The 27268-nt window shown below is 49.6% G+C and overlaps 2 protein-coding genes and 1 non-coding gene across 4 annotated transcripts in view; 1 reads left to right on the forward strand and 2 right to left on the reverse strand.

Moving 5' to 3' along the window:
- LOC123448008 overlaps positions 1-26768 on the reverse strand; it is a 44005-nt gene extending 17237 nt beyond the window's left edge. The window contains exons 1-6 of one of the 2 annotated variants that reach the window (XM_045124763.1): positions 26099-26768; positions 25903-25994; positions 23715-23811; positions 23048-23203; positions 21173-21268; positions 20692-20782 (exon numbers count right to left, since the gene is read on the reverse strand). The gene's annotated coding sequence lies outside the window, so the exon portion shown is untranslated. Of the gene's footprint in view, positions 1-20687; positions 20783-21172; positions 21269-23047; positions 23204-23714; positions 23812-25902; positions 25995-26098 lie in introns of both variants that reach the window. The other variant, XM_045124765.1, reaches the window with a different exon arrangement.
- LOC123448010 lies at positions 21768-23029 on the reverse strand. Its single transcript, XM_045124767.1, has one exon. The coding sequence runs from the start codon at positions 22640-22642 to the stop codon at positions 21935-21937; it is 708 nt and encodes a 235-aa protein (XP_044980702.1). The 5' UTR covers positions 22643-23029; the 3' UTR covers positions 21768-21934.
- A 28-nt stretch (positions 26769-26796) lies between the features above and the next one.
- TRNAP-AGG lies at positions 26797-26868 on the forward strand. Its single transcript has one exon. It is a non-coding gene; the product is annotated as a tRNA-Pro (tRNA).
- Positions 26869-27268: the final 400 nt, after the last annotated feature.

The following is a 27268-nucleotide window of genomic DNA, read 5'->3' on the forward strand; positions in this document are numbered from 1 at the left end:
GGCCACCATAGCCTCAGGCAAGTTGGAACCCTTATTTATTGTTAGAGTACTATATATATATAGCCATGTAACCTTTCGTATTTATCCCATTGTATAAGGGGTTTCCTACACATTTCACACCTGTACATGTATATATACTGGTCTATGGCCTCTTGAACATACAAGTTGCATATTTCCTAACATGGTATTAGAGCTAGGTCAATTTTTTTGCACGTTGCAACTCATGCTATTGATCCTGCGTGGCAGCCGCCGCAGCTTTTCTGTCCATCTTAGCTGCCGGTCTCCACGTTCCGCTTCTCTCTGCTGCCGGTCAACTCAAGGCCGCTCCTCTCCTGCCCACGTCCGGATCCAGTTCTGCCTGCTTTTCTGGATCGTGCCAGCACCCGCTCGATCGAAGTCGGGTTTTTTCTCTAGATCGAAGCCGTCCCCGTCGCTAGTCGGGTTTTCTCTGGATCGAAGTCGTCCCCGTCGCCAGCACCCGCTCGATCCTGCTCCCATCGCCAGCCGTTATTCCCGTTGCTTCTCGTTGGCCTTCGCTGCCGGATCCTGCTCCCGCCGCCAGCCGCCGGCCTTCGTTCCCTGACCGGCCGCCATCTCCGCAATCTTCGGTGCCTCGCCGGCGGCCGGTCTCTTTTGCCTCGCTGGATCCAGCGTCCCTCGCCGAGCTGCTGGTCCTCACCGTCTTCCGCACCACTCGCCCCTTGCCGAATCCTGCTGCCGTCATCTGCTGTAGCCGGGAGCTCTAACTGATGCGGTCGGACACTACTAGGGAAAAGCTTATAGGCAGAATGTTACTAATAACGTCTGTTATGGGCCAGGCACTACTGCTAAGTACCACTAGCGTGCAGGAAAAAAAGGCGCTACTGGTAAAATTTAGCAGTAGCGCTTGTCATTCCTAAGAACGTACTGCTAAGTGAGCCAAAGGGTACCCCAGGTTCAGCACAAATTAGCAGTTATCCGTAAAAACAAGCGCTACAGCTAATGGCATATCTGTAGTGCGTTTCCCACAACAGGTGCTACAGATATATTTCTATCGTTAAGTTCACGGGTCCCACTTATCAGTAGTGTGTGCCCTGTTGAAGCGCTACTGCTAACCTAATAATCAGTAGCGTGTTTCTAATAAGCAGCGCTACTGCTAAATTCCTATGGTTATGGTGGCGGGCCCCACTTAACAGCAGCACGTGTCGTCAGGCGGCGCTACTGCTAGTTTATATGCTAGTAGCGCATTTTATACAAACAAGCGCTACTGATATGGTCGCCAGTCACATATGTACCACCTTTTCCCCACCTCCTCTTCTTCCTCCTTCCTTCTTCCCCACCTCCTTTTCTTCTTCCTTCAATGCTCCCCCTCCTTCCACTCTCTTCTGTGCCCCTCCATCACGTTTCCCCACCTCATCTTCTTCTCTCTTCCTTCTTCCCCACCTCTCCTCTTCATCTTCCTTCAATGCTTAATCCACTCTCTTCTTTGCCCCTCCATCACCTCCATTAATGCCCTCCCTCCCTCCTCTGATCTCTTTCTTTGCCCTCCACCCTCACCTCCATTAATTAATGATCTAACCTCCCCTCTCTTTAATATTTTAGCCCCCACTAGCTAGCTTGTTCTCTCTCTCTCTCCCTACTTAGAGCTATATATCTTCGTATCGGGCTTGATCTCTCCTGACATATAGGTGAGGAAAAAGAAGAGATAACGTGCAAAAATGAAAATATGTGTATGTGTTTGTGCGCGCGCGCGGTAGGACCGAGCTATGTGATTGTGTGTGTGCATGTGTGAGTTGCCTATATATTGTGTATTTGTTGAAATGTGTGACATGAGTTGCCTGTGTTTTGCCGAAATGTCGATTCATTTCCGTTTCGGTGAATTTCGAGCAAACTCGACATGTCCTATGTTTAGGAAAGGTCATGTCAAAATATTGTATGAATTTGTTGCTTGCATGCGTACGTGGTTAATTATAGTTTTTTGGCATCATGCAGGCAATCATGGAGATCAATGGAAGGAAGGTGCAAAGATACTGACAATCCGCGGTGGACAACATGTATGAAAACAGACGGAAGGAGGTTTTATGTCCGTGTCGTAGATGCAAAGATAAAGTATGGCTCGACCCCTTTAAAGCTGGCAAATTCAAGGCACACCTGCGAATGGATGGTTTCATGGATGGCCATACTCGATGGATAAGTGAAGACGATGACGATGAGGACGTCAACGGGGCAGGCAATAACGCCATAGGCCCAGACGAAGAGATGGCCGAAAATGGGTCGAAAATCAGCCATATGAGCAACAGCCGGAGCCGGAACGTCCTCGGGAGTGCAAGAAGTCTTTGTTCATGATAGCCTCACATGACAACCCTCCACATGTCGCCTCAACCCAAGCTCAACTAAGCCAAGGTCGTGCAATGCTGAGCCCGACGACACTGGGGGCGATGGTCAGACATGGTCTGGCAGACCCACCAGCACCTGAGCTCACCAAGAAGAAGCGGACGAAGTGACCGGCAAAGAAATTCCCGGCTATTGCCAAAGCTGCCAAAGTGGCTTCTAGCAGCCAGCCGCCTCCACAGACCCGGGTTGCAGACAGTGTGCTGATCAAAGGTGCGCCGTCTATCCATATCGCGGGACAGCCAATGTTACCGAAGGATGCGCTAGCCGCCATAATAGGGGATCTCAGGAGACTGCATGAACATGTACTGTCGACGGAGAAAAGCCTTCTCTCCTCGAATGATCCAGGATACCCGCTTTATACGGTCCATGTGCCGTCTCATGGCAAGGAGTACGTCCACGACTGCCCCGCGGACATGTTCTTCCTGCGATTTGACTACATCTTCGAGATGTTACTAATGAGGCGGCTCGATTTGACGTCCATGCGTCTTTTTGCACTTCATATGAACTACATCGTCAGGAGAGAGCAAACCAGTGGTATTGCGGTCGCGGACCCGTACTACATGCGTGAGGGCTTCTTGTCAATTGACGAAGCCAACCGTAAATATGCGACGTAGTACATCGAAGAGTTCATGGTCACAATAAGGACAAGGAAGCGACTCTCGTACCTTATCATCCCAGGTAAGTCATCCGCGGATAGCCACTATAACACATACATCCTTTCATGCATTTCAATCATTACTTTGCACGCATGAACACTAACTTGATAGTGTATTTATTTTGCGCAGCCACGAGACCGCCATTCTCATCGTTCTTTACTCGCCTTGGTCCCGCGCTTTGTATTTGGACCCGTCCATGACCATAGAGAAGAAAGATTACACAGACACCAAGTATGTTCTGGACAAAGCTCTCCTGGGCTTCAGCATGCGGGGTGGCTTCCTCGAAATCAAGAAGACGTTTAGGGGCACGGTGTGTTTCAGCCATAAGACTAACTTCTATTGCGTCTAGCGACCGACAACAAGTAATAAGGATGGATTCTATGTCATCCATCTAATGCTGGAGTACAAAAGGGATCAACAGTCACTTCACATGACATCTTCATCTGATACCCATATCCAGAAATGGTCCGAAGGCTTAGAAACCGTACCGGATCATCGACTACAAAATGATGGATAAGTCTATGTACTATGGTCTTTGTGGGGCTGCAGCACATAGTCCTTTGTGGGGCTGCAGCACATGGTCCTTGTGGCTGTTAGGATAGAATCCTTGACCATCAAGGACTAGCAGTTAGGATAGCATCTTGGACTAGCATCTTAGCATATGCTTGGCTGGCTAGCAGCCTATAAATATGTATCCCCAACCCCTCAGGTTGGCATGGCATTGTGTGAGAAATAAACCAACGAAAATTGTCCCAACTCTCCTAGTGTCATCCACAACTATCAATGCTCAGGCTGAAAGGTCTAACAAGTGGTATCAGAGCCTCGTTATCTTGTACCCTGAGCATTTCCTGCTCACCTCTCTCACCGGGAGCTGAGCAGCCTAAGCCGGTAGCAGCAGCTGCTCCGACTGCCCCTAGTTACCTCCCTCCCTCCGGACTGTCGAGCAGCAGCTCGTCAGCAACAGCCTCCTCTTCACGCAACAGCCCCCTGCAGCGAGCCATGTCTGCAGGTCGCTCTCAGCACACGGCTACCTCGAGCATACGGCGCCGGCAGGAGGCCGAGCGCGCCGTGGCAGAGGAGCGTGAGCGAGCAGTTGTAGCAGCAGCTGCTGCGGCAGCAAGGGTGTCAAGGCTGGCTGCAGCGGAGCTGGCAGCAGCCAGAGCGGAGGTAGAAGCAGCCAGGGCGGAGGTAGAAGCAGCAGCAGCAGCGGAGGCAGCACGTGAGGCTACAGCGGGTGCCAAGGCACTCCGTGTCGGCTCCGGCAGCTCCAACGGCTCCGCGCCTGCGGACGACGGTGCCGACGCAGACCGTGCCAAAGTGGCGCAAGAGCGGACAGCGCAGTGGGCAGCCGAGCACGCCCGCGCTCCAGGTGGAGGTGCGCACGGCGACGGCGGCTGCAACGACCAGGACCGCGGCCTCTACGAGGTCCGGACTGTGGTCAGGGATGTTGGTCCCAGTGTTGGGTGGCCTACCCTCACTAAAACCAACTACGTCGAGTGGGCCGCGATCATGAAGATCAGGCTCCAGGTGCGGCGGCTGTGGGAGGCAGTCCAAGATAGCAACGTCGACCACCAAGAAGATCGACGGGCGCTGGACGCCCTCATCGCCGCAGTCCCGCCCGAGATGCAGTTCTCGCTTTCCAACAAGCGGACTGCCAAGGAGGCTTGGGACGCCATCGCCGCGGCACGCATCGGCAGCGACCGTGCTCGCAAGTCCACACTGCAGGCACTTCGTAAGGAGTGGGAGAGCCTGGCTTTCAAGCCAGGTGAGGACGTTGATGACTTTGCTCTCCGTCTCAACACTCTACTGCAGAAGATGGTGAAGTTCGGCGATGCCACCTACACCGAGGAGAGAGCTGTCGAGAAGCTTTTCCGGTGCATTCCCTAGAAGTACAAGCAGATGGCTCGCTCGATCGAGTCTTTGCTGGACCTCTCCATGATGACGATCGAGGAGGCGATAGGTCGCCTCAAGGTCGTCGACACCGACGAGCCACAGCCTCCCTCGGGGCCCATCACCACCGGCGGGAAGCTGCTCCTAACTCGGGAGCAGTGGGATGCCAGCCTTGGTGACAAGAAGAAGGGGGAGCCTTCTTCCACGACGGGCGGCCGCAAGCGCGGCAAGCAGCGCAAGGCGCGAAGGGGCGGCAAGGCACAAGGACGTGCCGAAGGTGACGCCCGCGGAGGCGCCAAGGACGGCGTCGCTGGCAAGCCCAAGCCGGCACAGGACAACAGCTGCCACAACTGTGGCCGGCTTGGCCATTGGGCCAATGAGTGTCGCCAACCACGACAAGGCCAGGCTCACGTCGCACAGGCGGCGGCGGAGGAGACGGCTCTGTTCATGGCGCATGCAAGCATCAAGCTACCTTCAGCGACACCAGTCGCAAAGGCTCCCCTCCACCTCGACGAGCCAAAAGCACACGCTCTTCTCGGCGATGGCTCCGGGAAGGACAAGACTACGCGGTGGTGCCTCGATACCGGCGCCACCCACCACATGACCGGTCGAAGGGAATTCTTCGCCGAGCTCGACTCCGACGCGTGAGGCTCCGTCAAGTTTGGGGATGCCTCAGCTGTGGAAATTAAGGGCGTCGGCTCCGTCATCTTCACCACCAAGACGGGAGAGCACCGGCTGCTCACCGTTGTCTACTACATCCCCGCGCTAAGGAACTCCATCATCAGCTTGGGACAGCTGGATGAGAACGGCTCACGCGTGCTGATTGAGCATGGGGTCCTACGCATCTGGGATCGCCAGCGTCGCCTTCTCGCCAAGGTACCCAGAGGCAAAAATCGACTCTACGTCCTTGATGTGCAGGTGGCACAACCGGTCTGTCTCGCTGTCCGTCGGGACGACGAGGCGTGGCAATGGCATGAGCGCTTTGGGCACCTTCATTTTGAGGCCCTGAAGCGTCTAAGTGCCAAGGAGATGGTGCGAGGCCTGCCATGCCTCGACCATGTGGAGCAGTTCTGCGACATCTGTGTGCTGACGAAGCAGAGACGACTCCCCTTTCCCCAGCAGGCGAGTTTTCGGGCCAAGGAGAGGCTGGAGCTCGTGCACGGAGATCTGTGCGGCCCGGTGACGCCAGCCACACCAGGAGGTCGACGCTACTTCCTGCTGCTCGTCGACGACCTCTCTCGCTACATGTGGGTGATGGTCCTCGGCAGTAAGGGAGAGGCGCCGGACGCCATCAGGCGTGCGCAGGTTGCTGTGGAGGTGGAGAGCGGCCGCAAACTGCGCGTGTTGCGCACTGACAACGGTGGCGAATTCACGGCGGCTGAATTCGCGTCGTACTGCGCTGATGAGGGCATCCAGCGCCACTACTCCACGCCGTACAGCCCGCAGCAAAATGGCGTCGTCGAGCGGCGCAACCAGACGGTTGTGGGGATGGCTCGGGCTCTCCTCAAGCAGAGAGGGATGCCGGCTGTTTTCTGGGGAGAGGCGGTGCTAACGGCCGTCTACATCCTCAACCGCTCGCCTACTAAGGCACTCGACGGCAGGACGCCGTACGAGGCCTGGCATGGGCGGAAGCCGGCGGTCTCTCACTTGCGGGTCTTTGGCTGCCTTGCGTTCGCCAAAGAGCTCGGCCACATCGGCAAGCTCGACGACAGGAGTACTCCGGGAGTCTTCATCGGCTATGCGGAGGGCTCAAAGGCCTACCGCATCCTCGACCCAGAGACACAGCGTGTGCGCACGGCGCGAGACGTCGTGTTCAACGAAGGGCGAGGGTGGAAATGGGACAAGGCGGTGGACGACGGCTCGACGCCGACGTATGACGACTTCATTGTCGAGTACGTCCACTTCAAGGAAGCTGGGGGAGCAAGCAGCTCCTCTTCGCCGAGCACGTCTACCCCAGCCCCCAAAACTACATCGACTCCGGTGCCTGCTACGCCGACGGCACCACAACCGGCGACGCCGCATACTCCAGCCCCGACAGTCACCACTCCGGGCTCGTCTTCATCAGCACCAGCTCACGCAGAGCACAACCCGATGAAGTTCGCTTCCCCGCTCACTCACGACGAGGAGCGCATCGACGCGTATCATAGCGGGGAACCGCTACGGTATTGTACGATGGATAATCTACTCGGCGACCAGCCGGTGCCGGGACTGGTGCCACGCGACCTGGAGGCGCAGCTACAACTCGCGTGTGAGGACGGCGAACCTCGGTCTTTTGCAGAGGCCGAGAAAGACGCGGCATGGCGCGCCGCGATGCAGTTGGAGATGGATGCGGTCGAGCAGAACCGCACCTGGGAGCTCGCTGACCTCCCTCGTGGTCACCGCGCAATCACCCTTAAGTGGGTGTTCAAGCTGAAGAGGGATGGAGCCGGCGCCATCATCAAGCACAAGGCTCGCTTGGTGGCCCGAGGCTTCTTGCAGCAGGAAGGAGTCGACTTCGACGACGCTTTCGCTCCCGTGGCACGGATGGAGTCCGTGCGACTTCTCCTTGCGCTAGCTGCCCAGGAGGGCTGGCGTGTCCATCACATGGATGTCAAGTCGGCATTCCTCAACGGCGACTTGAAGGAGGAAGTCTATGTGCATCAACCACCGGGATTTGCGATCCCTGGCCAGGAGGGCAAGGTACTCCGCCTGCGTAAGGCTCTCTACGGCCTACGGCAGGCACCTAGGGCGTGGAACGCTAAGCTGGACTCCACGCTAAAGAAGATGGGCTTCGAGCAAAGCCCGCATGAGGCGGCCGTCTACCGACGGGGCAGTGGAGGAAATGCCCTGCTGGTGGGCGTCTATGTTGACGACTTGGTGATCACCGGCATCAAAGATGCAGAGGTGGCGGCGTTCAAGGAAGACATGAAGGCCACCTTCCAGATGAGTGATCTGGGGCTCCTCTCCTTCTATCTAGGGATCGAGGTGCACCAGGATCACTCCGGGATCGCGCTTCGACAGTCCGCCTACGCCAAGCGCATCGTTGAGCTAGCTGGGCTCACCGACTGCCACCCAGCTCTCACTCCGATGGAGGAGAGGCTGAAACTGAGCCGCGACAGCACGACGGAGGAAGTGGATGCTACGCAGTACCGACGCCTTGTGGGGAGCCTTCGCTACCTCGCCCACACACGGCCCGACTTGGCATTCTCCGTCGGCTATGTCAGTCGGTTCATGGAGCGACCGACGTCGGAGCACCAGCAGGCAGTGAAGAGGATCGTCCGCTACGTGGCAGGGACCCTCGACCACGGCCTCCACTACCCTAGGTGTCCGGGGGCGGCACACTTAGTCGGGTACAGCGACAGCGACCACGCCGGCGACATCGACACCAGCAAGAGCACGAGCGGGATCCTCTTCTTCCTCGGCAAGTGTCTCGTGAGCTGGCAATCGGTCAAGCAGCAGGTGGTGGCCCTGTCCAGCTGTGAGGCCGAGTACATAGCGGCCTCCACCGCCTGCACTCAGGCGCTCTGGCTCGCTCGACTGCTTGGTGATCTCCTTGTCCGAGACACCAGAACGGTGCAGCTCCTGGTGGACAGCAAGTCCGCCCTGGCTCTGGCAAAGAACCCCGTTTTTCACGAATGGAGCAAGCACATCCGATTGAGGTATCACTTCATCCGCAGCTGCTTGGAAGAAGGGAGCATCGAGGCGAGCTACATCAACACCACGGACCAGCTCGCAGACCTGCTCACCAAGCCTCTTGGGAGGATCAAGTTCCTCGAACTCTGCTCCAGGATTGGGATGATTCGACTCTCCCACAAGACGACGTACAAGACTTAGGGGGAGAATGATGGATAAGTCTATGTACTATGGTCTTTGTGGGGCTGCAGCACATGGTCCTTGTGGCTGTTAGGATAGAATCCTTGACCATCAAGGACTGGCAGTTAGGATAGCATCTTGGACTAGCATCTTAGCAGCATCTTAGACTAGCATCTTAGACTAGCATCTTAGCATATGCTTGGCTGGCTAGCAGCCTATAAATATGTATCCCCAACCCCTCAGGTTGGCATGGCATTGTGTGAGAAATAAACCAACGAAAATTGTCCCAACTCTCCTAGTGTCATCCACAACTATCAATGCTCAGGCTGAAAGGTCTAACACAAAATGACTTCTACCGCATCCAACAGGAAATTGCGTCAATCATCATGAAAGACGTCATTGAAGAGAATGGGATGTTCTACCACGCCAAGACAACACTCCTTTCAACAAGCTTGGTTGCATCGTCCATGATATAGACGGATGGCACGAGTGCATTGCTTAAATTCACGATGACACTGTGTCTGTTTAGTTGTTACTTTCTCTACAACCGAAACTTGGAATTTATCTATACGACGTAACTATTAGATGTAAACGCTACCACACTCTAGTTAGTTAGTTTGGGTACGATGAATTTCGTTAACTATGTTTATGTTGCTTCTATTTGCTAACTCCTCTCCGTGGGCCGACATCGTATATTATGTTGCATATTATCGTTGAATTCACTTGATGATATATGCATCTCTGACAAGTATATAGATCATCGATGGCGAGGTGGTATGTCGTGTACATAGGGAGGGTTCCGGGAGTGTACGAGGAGTGGCCAGAGTGTCAGGCCCAAGTGCATCGCTTCCCGGGCAGCAGCCAGAAAGGGTTTGATAGCAGAATCGAGGCGGAAGCTAGTTACTTGAGGTGGACGCTAGCGCGAGAGAGAAATCAGAACCGACGCCTTAAGAACTACTACATAATCCCACTTTTGCTCACCGTGATCGGCCTTCTCTTGTATGTGACAAAATCATAGCTAGGTTACATAGATGATGAAACATGAATGCGACCATGGTCAGTTGCATGTATTCGAGACTAGTAATAACCTGTATTGCTATCTCTTCGAAACTTGTAATAACGTGTTCGACCATTAGTGATGATGATGAAATGAGATGAAAGACCTTCTTTTATTCATTGATGCCGATGATTAGACATTTTGGTATCATACCTGTTTCAGTGAATATGCATGTTCTTATTGTATATAAGCTGTATTTGTTTCAATAGAGCGAAAACTCCCAAAAAACTAGCAGTAGCGCTGGTCCTAGGTTTACCAGCAGCATGCGTTTAGCAGTAGCGCTGCTAGCACATGCGCACTGCAGATAGTTAGCAGTAGCGCCGCATAAGCAGCGCTACTAATATAGGATATTACCAGTAGCGCTGGGTAGAAAGCGCGCTGCTGTTAGTAGCTGTAGCGCGCCTACCAGCGCTACTGGTAACCTAAAACCCAACGCTACTAGTAGGGTTTTCCCTAGTAGTGGGGGGCCTCTGTCTCTCCTGCTGAGTGTCTGGTAGTTGCAGAGAGAGAGAGAGAGAGAGAGAGAGGGAGAGAGGGGGGAGGGAGGGAGGGAGAGAGAGAGATGTCTTCATCATCGGGTTATGTTGTCGTTCCCCGTTGTCCGATGATTTTTTATGGCAGTGACTATATTGAGTTCGTTGGCTTCATGCGCATTCATATGTGTGGCATTCGTGTGTGGGGCGTTATTTCTGGCGGGGTCCGCTCTCCGCCGCGTCCGGTTCCTCCTGTGGCCCCCACTCCACCGACGCCACCGATTCTTGCTGCAGATGCTAATCAAGCTGCGAAGGATGTAGCTAAGCTTGTTACAGTTCGTGCTTATGATGAGAAGGTTGTGATTTATGATGAGGCTCTTCAGGCTTATCATGAGGCCCTATCTGTGTATACTCAGTGGCTTGATGATGATGCTCATGCCGCAGCTGTTCTCACTGCTAGTGTTCTGCCTCAGTTTGCCTGTGAGTTCCCGGGCTTGCCTACCGTATTTTAGATGTGGACCCGTCTTCGTCAGCACTATCAGCAGGGTGACTCTATTGTGGATGATTTCTATGCACAGAGTTCTGCTATCTGGCGTCAGCTTGATCCTCTACGTAGTGCTGGTTGTCGTACTTGCCAGTGTTGCCAGGCTGTGCAGGCTGATTTGGAGTTTCATCGTGTCTACGAGTTCTTGTCACGTCTCCGTAAGGAGTTTGAGCCCCGACGAGCTCAATTGTTTGCTCGTGGCCGTATTTCTCTTATGGAGGCGCTTTCAGAGATTCGTGTTGAGGAGACTCGCTTACGTGGTGCGGGTTTACTTGAGGTTTCCTTCGTGCTTGCTGCTCGAGTTCCTGTTATGCCACCTGCTGCACCGACTCCATCTCGTCCTAGTGCTCCGCCACTCTTGCCCACTCCTTCTAGCGGTCCGGGTCGCTCCCGTCCCCATTGCGGCTACTGCAACCTGGATGGTCATGCTGAGTCTCAGTGCTTCCAGAAGAAGAAACACATGCGTAAGGCGCGGTCATCATCTTCTGGGACTTCTACTTCGACATCTTCAGCCACCGCTTTGACTGAGCAGGATATTCTGAGACTTAAGCGCCTGCTTGCCGCTTCAGGTTTTTCTTCGACGGGTGCTGCGGGTTCTGTGACTGATGCTTCCCGCACTGAGCAACCACCTTCTACACAGTGAGGTACATCCCCATGGGTTCTGGACTCCGGAGCTTCTTTTCATATGTCTTCTCATTCTTCCACTTTGTCCTCTCTTAGATCGCTTGATTTTCCTATTCATGTACTCACTGCTGATGGTACCCCTCTTTCTGTTGCTAGTCGAGGCAATCTTACCACTCCTTATTTTGTTCGTAATGTTGCTCATGTTCCTCGACTTACCATGAATCTGTTTTCTGCTGGTCAACTTACTGATTCCGATTGTCGCGTCATTCTTGACCTTGACTCTTGTTCTGTTCAGGATCGTCGCACGCACACTTTGGTTGGGGTTGGCCCTCGTCGTCGTGATTCTTAGGGTCTTTGGGAGTTAGACTGGCTTCATGTTCCTTCCGCTGCCACCACTATCGCCAGTTCCTCCGCTTCGGTTGCTTCAGCTACCGGTTCCTTCCAGCAGTGGCATCATCGACTTGGTCATCTTTATGGTTCTCGTTTGTCGTCTTTAGTTCGTCGACGTCTTCTGGAGTCTGCATCAGGAGATGTCTCTTTAGAATGTCAGGGTTGTCGACTTGGCAAACAGATTCAGTTACCGTATCCAACTAGTGAGTTAGTGTCTCAGCGTCCTTTTGATTTAGTCCATTCCGATGTATGGGGTCCGGCTCCCTTCGCTTTGAAAGGGGGCCATCGATACTATATTATTTTCATAGATGATTTCTCTCGTTACACTTGGCTTTATTTTATGGCCTCTCGCAGTGAGGTGTTGTCCATCTATAAGCGTTTTGCAGCCATGGTTCACACTTAGTTCTCTTTGCCCATTCGTGTGTTTCGTGCTGACTTCGCTGGCGAGTATATTTTTGAGATATTGTGTGGTGTTTTTGCTGAGCATGGGACTATTTCTCAGTTCTCTTGTCCTTGTGCTCATGCTCAGAATGGCGTGGCTGAGCGCAAGCATCGTCACCTTCTTGAGACGGCTCGTGCATTGATGATTGTCGCCTATCTTCCACCTCATTTTTGAGTTGAGGCCGTCTTCACCTCCACATATCTCATCAATCTTCAGTCGTCCGCTGCTCTACAGGGTGGTGTTCCTTCCGAGCGTCTTTTTGATCGTTCTCCTGATTACTCGACGCTTCGTTTGTTTGATTGTGTTTGCTATGTTCTTTTTGCCCCTCGTGAATGCACCAAATTGACCGCTTAGTGTGTTGAGTGTGTCTTCTTAGGCTATAGTGATGAGCATAAGGGCTATCGTTGTTGGGATCCTATCGGTCATCGAATGCGTATTTCTCGGGATGTGACTTTTGATGAGTCTCGTCCCTTCTACCCGCGTCCATCTTCCTCGACCTTTTCAGTGGAGGATGTCTCTTTCCTCACTTTTCCTGACACACCTATCAACCTCGTCGAGACTTTGTCTATCCATCCTGCTCACTCTGCTTCTCCACCTCTTGCCGATTCGCCACCACCATCTCCCACGGTTTCCTCACCTCACTGTCACCAGATTATGCACCTTCATCCCCGGTGACTTCTTCTTCTCCATCCCCTGACTCTACCTCGACGATTCCTCCTAGTATTCTTTCATCTTTTCCTCAGTATTGTACTCGTCGTTCACGTAATGTGGATGCTTCTACTTACGAGCCATCTTCCTCGTCTCAGCCTATCTATGGCTTGCGTCCTCGTCCGCCTCCACCGGTTGATCGCCTAGGCTTTCCAATCGCGTGTGCTGCTGTTCTTGAGCCGACTTCTTATTGTAAGGCTGTTGTTCATCCTGAATGGCAGTTTGTGATGGCAGAGGAGATTGCTGCTCTTGAACGCACTGGTACATGGCATCTTGTTTCTCCTCCTGGTGGTGTCCGTCCCATCACTTGAGTGGGTCTACAAGGTTAAGACTCGCTCCGATGGTTCTGTCGAGCATTACAAAGCTCGTCTTGTGGCTCGTGGCTTTTAGCAAGAATATGGTCGTGATTACGACGAGACTTTTTGTAGCAGCCCGAAACCGACGCTTCAGAAGATTCCCCTTTTATTCCGTTGCTGCCCTGTGATTATTTGTTTGTCGCATTCATCGTCGCATCATGCGCATTATCTGCATTGCATCCGCACTCCGTTGCCGTCTGTTTTCAAAAACTTGCATCCGTTATTAGTTGTCGGTTCTCTCCATTTTCGTCGTTGGCCATTTCGAGACCAACCACACACGCATGCGCCCGCGGCATCGTTAAAATATTGTTTTTAAAGGTGTGTATAAAACATTCTCGGATTGGGTTGAAACTTGGCGTGCGGTCTTAATATAGTGTAGGTAGTCCGCCAGCCAAATTTCGTCGCAATCGGAGTTCGTTCGATACCCGAACCGTTAAACCTATAGCGGCACTATAGCCGGTCAAACGTCGGACGTTTTGGTGTTTTAAAAACCTGATGCCGGGTTGTCCGTTTTCCCTCTCTTCTATGCCTAGCCCCTCCGCACAGTGCACCGACCCTACGCGCAACCTAGCCCGAAACTTCCCCCAGACCCGAACCGGGCGGTCGTGACCGTTGGGTCCGGATCAAGTCTGGTATACCGCAGACCGTCATCGGTTTGTCCAGTGGACTTCCTAACCTAGTTATCTCGACCACCCGATCTAAATCGGAGGGTCCAGATGCCCCTAAAGCTAACCCAATGGCTATATGTAGTCTACCCTAATCCCAATTTAGACAAAACCTAGCCCTAGCCTACCCTAAGCCCGCAGCGCCATCACCCCTTTGTCCCTCCTTGGGATCCTCCCAGATCTGGTCTCGAACCAGTGCCGCCGCCGCCCTTTGTTTTGCGTGCCCGACCAACCCGACGCATCCCCCTGATCCATTCATCCATCCAGCAGCTCGCAGCACTAGAACCCAACCACTGCCTTGATCTGGATCGGAGGAGGCGAGCTCCCTGCTCCGCCTCAGCCCGCCTCCCATGCCATCTTGCCCGGCGCCGCATCCCCGAGGCCTCCAACCGCCTGAGCCCCATGGCGCCTGTGCCCCTCCTCTCCTTACTGCCAAGAGAGCCAAGTAGGCCGCGAAGCAAGGAGCCGCAGCGACGCAGCAGTTGCTCCCCGCACGCACCGGACCCCCCTGCCCGCTCGACCCCAGCCACCCCGGAGAACGAGTCGTAGCTCGTCGGACCCGCGCCTCCGCCAGACTCCATCGGTCGGAGATCTCGCTTCGACCCCTGCCTCCAAGCCCCGCCGTTCCTACGCCCTGGACCAGCATCACCTCGTCGCGCTCCTGCCTCTCTGCGCGACCTCTCTCTCCAGGAGCTGCTGCCTCGCCTCTGTTTTGCTCATGAGGGCAAGCGCGCCCGTTCCTGGTCGATCTGCTCGCTGCGTTGACCACGTGGGGTAGCATGGGCCAGCTGCGCCGCCATGCCAGCAAAGCATCGGCCTCGCCCAGCATCAGCCAAGGTCCAAGCCGCGCATGGCATGCTCATCGTTCGAAGCCGCTGCCTTGGATGTTTCGTTGTCGGACTCTTGCCTCCTTTCCCATGTCGCGCCCACGCCTGTCGGAATCCCTACCATCGACCTCTGAAGATCGTGGATTCGTGAAGTTCCTTTCCAACCGTGTATGACTACTTCCACAACGGCCCATGTACATCTACACCGCAACGACTCGATCCGCTCCGAATTGCACGCTTCAAAGGTATAACCACCGAGACGATCATCCGTGGACCGAATGCATTGTTGTACGAGAGGCGATGTTGTCCGTTTCGTAGATGCCATGCTAGCTGCACGTTGTTCCTCTTTTGTCGTGCCCCCGACACATGGGAACCCGGTAACCGGGATCACCCCATCATTCTTGGCATGACACGCACACGCTCCCAATTCGTTGGCACCGGTACCTCATCGAGTTATCAGGACCGGAACGTTATCGTGGCATCGTTTCCGTTTTGCCGCCATGGTTCCCTTTCGTTCGCCATGGCGACACATGCTTCATATCCTTCTTGCCGGTGTTTTCATAAAATTGCATGCATGTTGCATTCATGGCATAATATCCTGTGTTGCACGTATCTTTTAACCGTGGCTCCATTCAATGTTCTTATGTGTTAACCGGCTAGAATGACGTGTAGAATCACATGCTTCACCTCTTGCCATGTTTAAACAACATTTAACGTTGCCGTGTACCTAAACGGGGGTGAACTAAATAATTCGTATGTGGAGTTTCGTCAATATGCAACTCGTTGAATATTGAGCTTCACTTAATGTGTAATGTTTGATTGTTGTGAATTGCCATGCCATGCCTTGTATACTTGAAATGGACATGCATCATATTTGATTGTGCATCATATCGTGCATGTGCCGTGGTGAATATCGTGTGTTGATTCTTGTTTCCGGTTTGCTTCTTCTCGATAGAGTTCCGCAAGTGTGTCGGAATGTGATGATCCGTTCGACTACGTCGGTTCGTCTGCTTCACAGATTCGTTCTTCTTCCAAACGGATCTCAGGCAAGATGACCATTTTCCTAGATACCATTACTATCAATGCCATGCTAGTTGTTTCGATTATATCGCTATGTCTCGCTGCCTACCACCTGTTAAATGTCAGCCTCTCAACATTGCCATGAAACATTCAACCTTCTACCACCTAGCAAACCACTGTTTGGCTATGTTACCGCTTGCTTAACCATGTGTTAGTGTTGCTAGTTGCAGGTGTCGTTGCTTCCATTTGGTAACATGGGTTCCTTGTTATATCACCATATTAATGTTATTAAATTTAATGCACCTATATACTTGGTAAAAGGTGGAAGGCTCGGCTTTCTAGCCTGGTGTTTTGTTCCATCTTTGTCGCCTTAGTTTCGGCTACCGGTGTTATATTCCATAATCGAGCGCTCCTAACACGCTCGGGGTTGTTATGGGGACCCCCTTGATAATTCGTCTTTAGTTTAAAACTGGTTTGGCAAGGCCCAACTTTGATACTACATTTGCCTAATAACTAATAAACTTGCATAGGGACCAGTCGACCACCGAGGATAATTAATCAACCCCCCCGGACCAGTGCTCCGCAGGAGTGTTGGTCCAAAACAGGCTGCCTGCGGGGCCAGCACGAGGAAACTCGAGGATTGGTTTTACTCGTAGCTAGTCCCATCCGGTCGTGTCCTGAGAATGAGATACGCGGCTCCTATCGGGTTCGTCGACACGTCGGGCAGCCTTGCTGGACTTGTTTTACCTTTTACGAAATATCTATGCATCGGGATTCCGTTGATGCTTTGGATTCTCTCAGAGTTGAGGTTTTCCACTAAGGAATCCGAGGAGATCACGAGTTCTGTGATCGAGGCTTTCTATGCGGCTTGTGGTAATTTGTGATGGACTAGTTGGAGCACCCCCGTAGGGTTAAATCATTCGGAAAGCCGTGCCCACGATTATGTGGCAAACTTGGAAACTTTGTTTAACATCCGGTTCTAGATAACTTGAAGTAAGCTTAATTAAAATATGTCAACTGTGTGCGTAACCGTGATTGTCTCTTTCGTGAGTTCCTTCTCCGACTGAGGACATGGTGGGGTTATGTCTGACGTAAGTAGGTGTTCAGGATCATTCATTTGATCATCATTAATTCACGTCCGTTATGCGTAGATCATCCCCCTCTTATATTCTTGTACTCGTAAGTTAGCCACCTCAAATAAATGCTTAGTCGCTTGCTGCAGCCTCACTACTTACCCATACCTCACCCATTAAGCTTTGCTAGTCTTGATACCTTTCGAAATGAGATTGTTGAGTCCCTTGTGGATTACTACAACAACAGTTGCAGGTACAGGTAAAGAGTTACTTTGACGAGAGCGCGATGATTGTTCTATTTGGAGTTTCTTCTTCTTCTTCTTCATCAATCTAGGATGGGTTCCAGGCCGGCAGCCTGGGATAGCAAGGATGAACGTCGTTCTTTTATCGTTTGTTTTCATCCGTAGTTGGACCCTGCTCTTCTTCATGATAATTGTATACTGTTGAATTGATGTGAACTTGATGTAGTTTGTGGCGAGTGTAAGCCAATTCCATATACTCATCTATTATGTACATGTGTACTTGTAACGATATCCATTCTTGCAAAACGACGAGATGCGCTTCTATCCCTATCGAGGCCCTCGCGCCAAAATAAGGATAGGGTCGCATCTTGGGCGTTACACTTTTGCTCCTGTGACCCATATGACCACTATTCGTACAATTCTCGACATGGCCTCTGCAGGCCACTGGTCTGTATCTTAGCTTGATGTTAAGAATGTTTTTCTTAATGGTGAGCTGCGTGAGGAGGTATACATGCAGCCACCACCTGGGTATTCTGTTCCTGATGGCATGGCATATCGTCTCCGTCGCTCTCTTTATGGCCTTCAGCAAGCCCCTCGTGCCTGGTTTGAGCATTTTGCCCTTGTGGTGAGTGTCATTGGTTTTTCAGCGAGTGGTCATGATCCAGCATTGTTTGTCCATCCTTCACCTCGTGGTCCTCTTCTTCTTCTCTATGTCGATGACATGATCATCACTCGGGATGACCCCGAGTATATTGCCTTTATAAAGGCCCGTCTTAGTGAGCAGTTTCTCATGTATGATCTTGGACCTCTTCGCTACTTTCTTGGGATTGAAGTCACTTCTACCTCTGATGGCTTTTTTACATCCCAGGAAAAGTATATCGAGGATCTTCTTGCTCGCGCTGCTCTTACTGATGAGCGCATTGTTGAGACTCCTATGGAGCTCAATGTTCACCTCCGTGATACTCATGGTGACCCATTGTCTGCTCCGACGCGTCATCGTCATCTTATTGGGTGTCTTGTCTATCTAGTTATCACTCATCCGGATATCTCTTATCCGGTTCATATTCTGAGTCATTTTTGTTAGGAATATGCAACTTGTATTCCCATGAGGCCATAGGCCGATATATATACATGTACAGGTGGTGGACTATATGCAGGAAACCCCTTATATATTGGGATAAATACAAAAGGGTACACGGCTATATTATACATACTCTAACACCCCCCCCTCAAACTCATGGTGGATGAACAACACTGAGTTTGGAGAGATAGAAGCCATGATGCGCTCTAGTCTGGGCCTTCGTCAGAAAATCCGCCAAGTGTAACTTGGAAGGCACATACTAAAGAGCAATAACCTGATCCTGCACATCAGCGCGCACATAGAAAGCATCAACACCAATATGCTTGGTGAGCTCATGCTTTACAGGATCACGCGCAATGCTAATAGCACATGTGCTTTCAGAGAAGAGCAGGGTCGGTGTAGTGACAGAAACACCAAAATCCTGAAGTAGCCACCGTAACCAAGCCACCTCTGGCGTCAAAAGAGCCATCGCTCGCAACTCAGCCTCTGCACTCGAACGGGAAAGTGCAATCTGTTTCTTCGTCTTCCAGACAATGAGAGAACCACCAAGAAAAACATAGTAAGCAGAAAGTGAACGGCGATCTGAAGGATCACTAGCCCACATAACATCCGAATAGGCCTGAAGTTGTAAAGAACTGGAGCGAGGAAAGAATAGACGGTGAGAGATCGTGCCCCGAAGATATCAGAGAACACGAAAGAGATGACTATAGTGAACCGATGTGGGAGCGGAGACGAACTGACTCAAAATATGAACCGGATAAGAGATATCCGGACGAGTGACAGCTAGATAGACAAGACTGCCAACAAGATGACGATAACGCGTCGGGTCAGGCAGGGGAGCACCATCAGTATCACGGAGGTGAGCATTGAGTTCCATGGGAGTCTCAACAATGCGTTCGTCAGTAAGAGCAGAACGAGCAAGAAGATCCTGGATATACTTTTCCTGGGATATAAAAAAAGCCATCAGAGGTAGAAGAGACTTCAATCCCAAGAAAGTAGCGAAGAGGTCCAAGATCAGACATAAGAAACTGCTCACTAAGACGGGCCTTTACAAAGGCAATATACTCGGGGTCATCCCGAGTGATGATCATGTCATCAACATAGAGAAGAAGAAGAGTTCGACCACGAGGAGAAAGGTGAATAAACAATGCTGGATCATGAGCACTTGCTAAAAAACCAGCGGCAGTCACCACAGAGGCAAAACGCTCAAACCAGGCGCGGGGGGCTTGCTTAAGGCCATAGAGAGAGCGACGAAGACGACATACCATGCCATCAGGAACAGAATACCCAGGTGCTGGCTGCATGTACACCTCCTCACACAGCTCACCATTAAGAAAGACATTCTTAACATCAAGCTGAGATATAGACCAGTGGCGTGCAGAGGCCACGGCAAGAAGTGTACGAACAGTAGTCATATGGGCCACAGGAGCAAAAGTCTCGTCGTAATCACGACCATGCTCCTGCTGAAAACTGTTAGGAATATGCAACTTGTATTCCCATGAGGCCATAGGCCGGTATATATACATGTACAGGTGGTGGACTATATGCAGGAAACCCCTTGTATATTGGGATAAATACAAAAGGGTACACGGCTATATTATATATACTCTAACAAGTTTGTCTCCGCTTCCACTTCGGTTCACTATAGTCACCTCCTTCGTGTTCTTTGATATCTTCGGGGCACGATCTCTCACCGTCTATTCTTTCCTCGCTCCAGTTCTTTACAGCTTAAGGCCTATTCGGATGCTATGTGGGCTAGTGACCCCTCAGATCGCCGTTCACTTTCTGCTTACTTCAGGATTTTGGTGTTTCTGTCACTACACCTACTCTGCTATTATCTGACAGTACAGGTGCTATTAGCATTGCGCGCGATCCTGTGAAGCATGAGCTTACCAAGCATATTGGTGTTGATGCTTTCTATGTACGCGTTGGTGTGCAAGATCAGGTTATTGCTCTTCAGTATGTGCCTTCCGAGTTACAGTTGGCGGATTTTCTGACGAAGGCCCAAACTAGAGCACAGCATGGCTTCTACCTCTCCAAACTCAGTGTTGGTAATCCACCATGAGTTTGAGAGGGGGAGGGGTTAGAGTACTATATATATAGCCATGTAACCTTTCGTATTTATCCCATTGTATAAGGGGTTTTCTGTATATTCCACACATGTACATGTATATATACTGGCCTATGGTCTCCTGGAAATACAAGTTGCATATTTCCTAACATCTATCTTAGTTTAAAAGAGCATGTGGTGTTAAATACTAAACAAGCAACTTTGACATGTCCCAAACATAGGCAAACTGTGGTATGCATGACTACTTGACACTACAGGAAGACAAGTTGCTACTTAGTATTGCCAATCTGTCATATTTCAATTCTGTTCGACAAAATGGACTGCACGAGTACCCAGTTTTTTTCTGCTATAAGGTGGTGAGCAAGAATCGCATTTCATGAGAGGAAAAGTTGAGAGACAGAACCTACAAAAACGTGTTCAATGCTCATATGGCCAGGCAGCTTCAAGATAAGCATGAACTCAACACCTCATTGAGTATCACTGGAAAGTTTCATCCACCTACAATAAGATCTAATTATTGGTTTCAAGAGTATTTCATAATATAGATAATGAGATAAATGCATCTAATTAGTGTTTCCTATGTGTCATTTTTCAGTTGTTTGAGAGAGAGAAAACGGAGTGCACGTCCGTTAATCTAGGTGTGGAAATAGAAAAGTTAAGGTACTTCTTTTGTCCCGGACACACAGTGACAATGCACCCGATTTTCATTGAGAAGAGAATATAGGACAACTTCGATTGGATAAATTACCAGTCTATCTCACTCAATATTGCAGGTCGCTGTTTTAATGTGCAGTCTTCACGAGTACTTCATAATTAGATTGAGGGATAAAGTAATACATCTAATTAGTGTTTCTTATCTGTTAAGAGAGAGGAAAGAGTTGACTTTACCTACAGAAACACGCTCAGTCATGATACGGTCGAGGTAACACCCAGAAAAGCATGAACTCAACACCTCGTGGAGCATTGCTGTCTTGTTTCATCAACCTGCAACAAGATCCACCGCAAAACATAAGGATCAGCATTATTCTTGACGACCGAAACATAAACTCGCTTAGTTATTGCCTCTATTCAGAGGATATAAATCATTGGTGGCATGTGTTTAAGTAAGTATGGTACATCTGCTGGGCATAATAGACCTCCTACCTTATGCTAGTGATCAGGCTAACAATGAGCGGCTACCACATAGCCTAGAGCTGGCCTGTCCATGGTTGTTAAGAGTACCGCAAATAATGGCGGCAATTCAAATTTTAATTGGTGTAAACATGGAGGTTTAAGATTGAATACAAATTGTACAGTATATAACTTATAGCTAGAAATAATTACATAAAGCTCCTGCCAAAATTCTGGATAATCTTCACTTAGACTCCGCGACGCCATTTTCTTACGAGGAATTTCCTTCCCGGTTCCTTGGCATTCGTCACATACTCACAAAAGGAGAACATGCCAGCATGACATTCAGCTATAAAACATAATTAAAATCACTGCCTAGTAAAGTCATGGTCTGAACATGGTTAAAACTGTTTTCATCAATTGATCATTTGTATGTACATTGGTATTGTACGCAAGCTACAAAGGTTCTGTATGACTGGTGAATCCTTTAAAAGGCGGATGCCAATCGCAATATGCTAGAGAAACAAGGCCTGAGAGTGTCTACGAGCTGAGAATGTTCAGGAGAGAAACCCTGCTTTGGATCAATCTCCTGAACAGAAGCTCTGAACCGTTCTCAAGATCTCCCACGCTTCGCTCTAGCACCTGCAACTGTTCCTCCTCGCAAATGACCTTTCTTTTCTGGACAAGAGACCATTTGCTTCCTTTGGTGGTGGCGAACTGCTTCGGCAACAGCTGCGACGTGGACTCCAGTAGAGAGACAGATATCTCTCTGGCTTCCGCCAGTAGCCTGACCAGCCTGCAATCCTCAGCAATAGCTTTGCTGCTTGCGATCTTCTTGAAAGGCTTCTGTGCCTGCTTCGCGAGGCGAATGAAAGACTCGGCCTTGAGCTGAACAGCCGCATCATCTCCTCTTTTGAGAACCAGTTGCAGCTCCTGGGTACTCATTTTCAGCCCTGCTATATTCTCTTGCATGGAATTGCAGAGATCGATCAGCATGAGGGACCTTTCCAGTTCCTCTTCCACCATTTTCTTGTTTTGTGGGGAGGAGAGACCAACTTGGTTGCTGGGAAAGCCCATGATCTCCTCTATGCACTTGTAGATGTCTCCAAGCCTTGCGTAACCACTACACATTGTGCCAATGGTTGCAGAGGGTGAAGAGATGCATGATTTCAGGCTCTGCAGCTCAACCTCTACTCCACTGGAGTGAGAGATAGAAGGCAAACTTGCAGATCTTTGATGGCAAGCCATTTTTCTAATGGATGAAGTGATGACGTGTTTCTGTTTGCAACAGAAGAGAAAGTGAAGAGCAGATGCAATATGTTGGTGCTCAGACCTTTGCAGCACACTCTATTTATAGTCATCAAGAAACAAAAACAGTCTGCTGGCAAAGCCCATTAGGCAGCAAGAATATTGTGCACCCTGCTCCATTTGTTGCCAATAATGGATCAATTTTTTTTTGGAGCAGCATAACCCTCTCGATCCATTACAATCTTGTTAAGGAGACAAGAATCACTAAGTGCATGCCAAATCTCAGCAATCCGCGGCAAAGCATCTGAGCAAGTGCTTAGTTTAAGACAGAAACCAGACCAGCAAAACGAGGCAGAATGCAAGTCATGCAACTGAAGTGTATGATGAAGGACCAGATGACTTTACCTTCGAACAGCCTGTCAATTTGCTTCTCAACTTATGGCAGCTGCGACTTCACCTCAATTGCTGTGCAGCACTGTTGCTGTGCTGGTTTGTCTTCTAGCAGCAGCATGATCCACCACACATGCATTATAATCATCAATAGATGCTTCACTTCTTCCACTGCAACATTTACTTGCTTAGAACATAAGCAACTTACAAAAACCAACTTATAAATGTCAGTGGAACGGGTTCTGCAAAATTCCAGATATTAAAAGGTAATGTTTCTGTAAGAATCTGTGGTGTGATCCTTCAGCAGCAGAGGTAAAGGTGCCCAATTACATGTGAAACTTGAGAATACGTCACAACAGACAGAAAGTATCTTTATCTCTGCAGAACCCATGTACTCACATGGCCACCACAGCCTCAGACAAGTTGATGCCTTGTCTAGTTTAAAACGGCACGCTTTGCTAAGTGCTAAATAATGCACCTTTGACATGTTCCAAACGTAGGCAAACTGTGGTCTGCACGACTACTTGACAGTACAGGAAGACAGGTTGCTATTTGGTATTGCCAGTCTGATGTTTAAATTATGCCCGACAATACGGACTGCACGAGTACACAGAGTTGTTTTCTGCTATAAGGTGGTGAGCAAGAATCGCAGTTCATGAGAGGAAAAGTTGACACGAACAACCTCCAAAAACGTGTTCAATGCTAATCTGGGCCACGTAGGCTTCAAGATAAGCATGAACTCAACACCTCAGGGACTAGTGCTGACAAGTTTCATCCACCTACAATAAGATCCATCATAAAAGGATCAGCATCTTTGACCATATTAAAAGTACAATTGATAAATCGTAAGACTGTAAACTTTCAATGAAAAGCAAAGTATCTGTGTCATAGGCAGAATGTGCTTAAGTCTGGTTCCTGCACATTTCTTAGTTTTTCAAGTTTTCTCTTCTTTCTTATTATTCAGTCTAATAAAGAGTCTACACACATAGCCTGGATCTTACGTACTCATGCATGTAGAGAAAATCAATCACAGAATAATAAGCTTAATGCAAGTACAGAAAAAATATGAGGTAAAAGCATTAAGTGACAATATCACAATAGCCCCGGTTAAAACCTACAGACCACATATGAGAAGTATTGTCATGCTGAAGATACGAGTATTTAGCCAGGAATAAGAAAAATCGCATTTCACCAGAGTCAGAATTCAGAAGTACGTATAAAGGATCATTGGCAACATAAACATGATAAACACATTCAGGTGCGAATCCAGAATTCAAGCAATGGGGGCAGCTGCCCCTACTCAATTTTCTGTGTCTTTGTAATATATCAAGTTAAATAGTGATTTGCGCCCACTTAGCAAAGATTTTTTTTTCTCAATTAACACATCTTTGCCCCCTCTAAAATTCGATCTTGGGTTCGCCCCTGAACGCATTTTTCCTTTTAGTCTACCAGTAATATGTGCATGTGGTCTCAGCATACACACTACATAGACTTACACAAGGTTGGCAAACCCCTTAAAAGGTGGATGCCATTCATAGGGTGCCAGAGCAGCAAGGCATATGGATGAGCTAAGAATGTTCAGGAGAGAGACCCTAGTCTGGATCAATCTCCTGAACGAAACCGTACACTATTCTCAAGGCCTCCAATTCTGCACTCTAATGCTTGTAGCTGACCCTCCTCGCATACAACTTTTATTTTCTGGAACCTTTGGATACCAGAGACCATTTGCTAGAATTGGATGTGGCAATCTGCTTGGGCATGAGGTATCATGCAGATTCAAGTAGGGAGACAGCTATCTCTCTGGCTTTTGCTAGTAGCCTGACAAGGCTGAGACCTTCAGGAGTAGCTTTGCTGCTGTATTTCTTGAAATGCTTTTGCATACTCGTTGCTGAACGGAAGAAAGACTCAATTTTGAGATTGGCAGTGGCATGATCTCCTCTTTTAAGGGCTAGTTGCAGCTCTTGGATACTCATCTTCAACTCGGCAAAGTTCACTTGCATAGCACTGCAGATATCAAGCAGCGCAAGGGACTGTTCCAGTTCGTTCTCCACCATTTTCTTTTGCTGGGGCAAGCAGAGGTCAACTTGGTTCCTTGGCAAGCGCACAATCTCCTCAACACAGTTGTAGACATGTGCAAGCTTCCTCAAACCATCATTCAGTGTGACAAGGGTAGTAGGCTGCCTACAGAAGCGTGTTTTTAGGCTGTGCAACTCTTCTTCTGCTTTGATTTCACTAAAATGAGGCCTAGAAGGCAGACTTGTAGATCTTAGACGGCAAGACATATTTGTGATGGTTGGTGTGAATGAGTGATGGAAGAGAAGAGGAAGGAAGAAAAGTTGCATACCGTTCAGCTCTTCAGGCGCACTCCATTTATAGTTGAGAATCACAAAGCCAATGGAAGCGAAGCCAGTGATCATCTAAACAATATGGAGCAAGTTTTGCGCTACAGTTATATGGCGTAGCTGTTAGTGTCATAGACAAGTCTATGTTGTTTCATCTTGTTTGTGCAACAGGCATCAATAAGTGAGCTTACAAACAGGCGATGCCCCTACAATTGGTGGCAAAGCATATGCACGAGTGTTTAACATTACTCAGAATTAATCTACATTGTCGACTGATACGCAGCAACCAAAAGAAAAGAAATGTGAGCTGTGGAATTTGCGTTTGTTGGAGGACCGCTCGCTATCTACAGAATGATCCACGACCCATGCATCAAAATTCTGCAAGCATGCTTCGATGCCATGTTCCGATTGTTCCAGGCAGAATAAACCGCACGGGTGTCCCATTTTCTGCTTGATAGAGGTCAAGGGGGCAGAAATAAGAAGATAGTAAGGTCTGCTAGTTGACTCAACCTCCAGGAATGTGCTCACCTAGTTCAGGTCATGAACTGTCCACCTCTTGGAGTTGCCCTGGCATACTGGCATGTCGTGGCCACCTGTGACAAGATCCACCACACAATGATCTGCAATCTTGGCCATGTGAAATGGAATCAATTAGTGAAAAACTAGACCACATACTTGAATCCACCATATGCAGTTGAAATCAGGCCGAACAAAGATAGGTTACCGTCATGAGTGCGGTAATTCTGCTTGGCAGGCCATAACAGGGAGAAAAGGCGCAGGCATCATCTAGTCGGTCGTGCACAAGGTATACTGACAAACAATACTTAATGGCCTTCATCTCCGAAATACCCAATAATGATGAGGTTCTTCTCAGAACGAAATAAATAATCGATGAGCTTCTGCGACTGTCATGAAGAGTTGGATGTCAACCGCATCATCAGAGAGCGCTGCTATTCAGGAGCATCTTCCATCCTCATCGAAGTTGAGAAGAGACACCCTGCTCTACCTCACTGCAGGAAATGCTGCTCTGCTCCCCACGTTTGCCAGAATTAGGCGCGGCGGTTTGCCTGCAAAAAGAAGCCCGCGGCGCATCGCACGGCAGCAGCAGCCGCTCATCACCGTCGCCCTGAACCGCATGTTTCCGTCGAAAGAAACTTCCTTGAATGGCGAAAAAGGGCTCCGCACCCGCGAGATCCAGCGATTTGAAAGACCGTGCAAACACGACGTCGTCCCTCAACTACTGCAGCAGTACGAACATGCGGTGGACGAAGTAGGACGAGGCGGCGGCGGCGGCGGCGGCGCGACGTGAGGAGAGGGGAATGGAGTAGGGATTGAAGTCGACGGGGCAGGAACCGGGTCCGCGTGGCAGCGATGATCCCAGTTCTTGGTATGAATAAGCTGTTAGGAAGAGTGTAGCAAGAAGGGCATTTGGTCTAGTGGTATGATTCTCGCTTAGGGTGCGAGAGGTCCCGAGTTCAATTCTCGGAATGCCCCAATTTTTTTCGTTTTATTTTTCATTTTTTCACAGTTTGGGTTTGCCTTTTTTCCAGACTTTCGGATTATTTCTCTTTGAGTACGCATGCACCGGTGTAAATAATAAAGTTCACAGTTTAGGTTTGCTTTTTTTTTTTGTTTGACAGCAACTGTTTTCTTTTGCTTTTGCTTTGGCTCGTTGCACAATTTGAAGATAGGGATGTGGACGTAGATTATTTCTCTCTGACTTCACATGCATCAGTGTGAACAATAACATTTAAAGAAATATTAAATATTTCAAATTTGTTTGGAACAAACATGGTTGCATGTTGTAGCTATGTGTAAATTTTTGTGAAAGTGAATTGAACTTGTTTCTGCTCTAGAAAGAAAATGATGCTCTTAAATGGTCATTTTGTAAAAA

Source organism: Hordeum vulgare, chromosome 4H, assembly GCF_904849725.1.
Source record: "Hordeum vulgare subsp. vulgare chromosome 4H, MorexV3_pseudomolecules_assembly, whole genome shotgun sequence".
NCBI lineage: Eukaryota > Viridiplantae > Streptophyta > Magnoliopsida > Poales > Poaceae > Hordeum > Hordeum vulgare.

Excerpts from the sequence above, each read along its gene's own strand:
- LOC123448010 (XM_045124767.1), bottom strand. The coding sequence starts at position 22,642 with ATGGCTTGCCATCAAAGATCTGCAAGTTTGCCTTCTATCTCTCACTCC.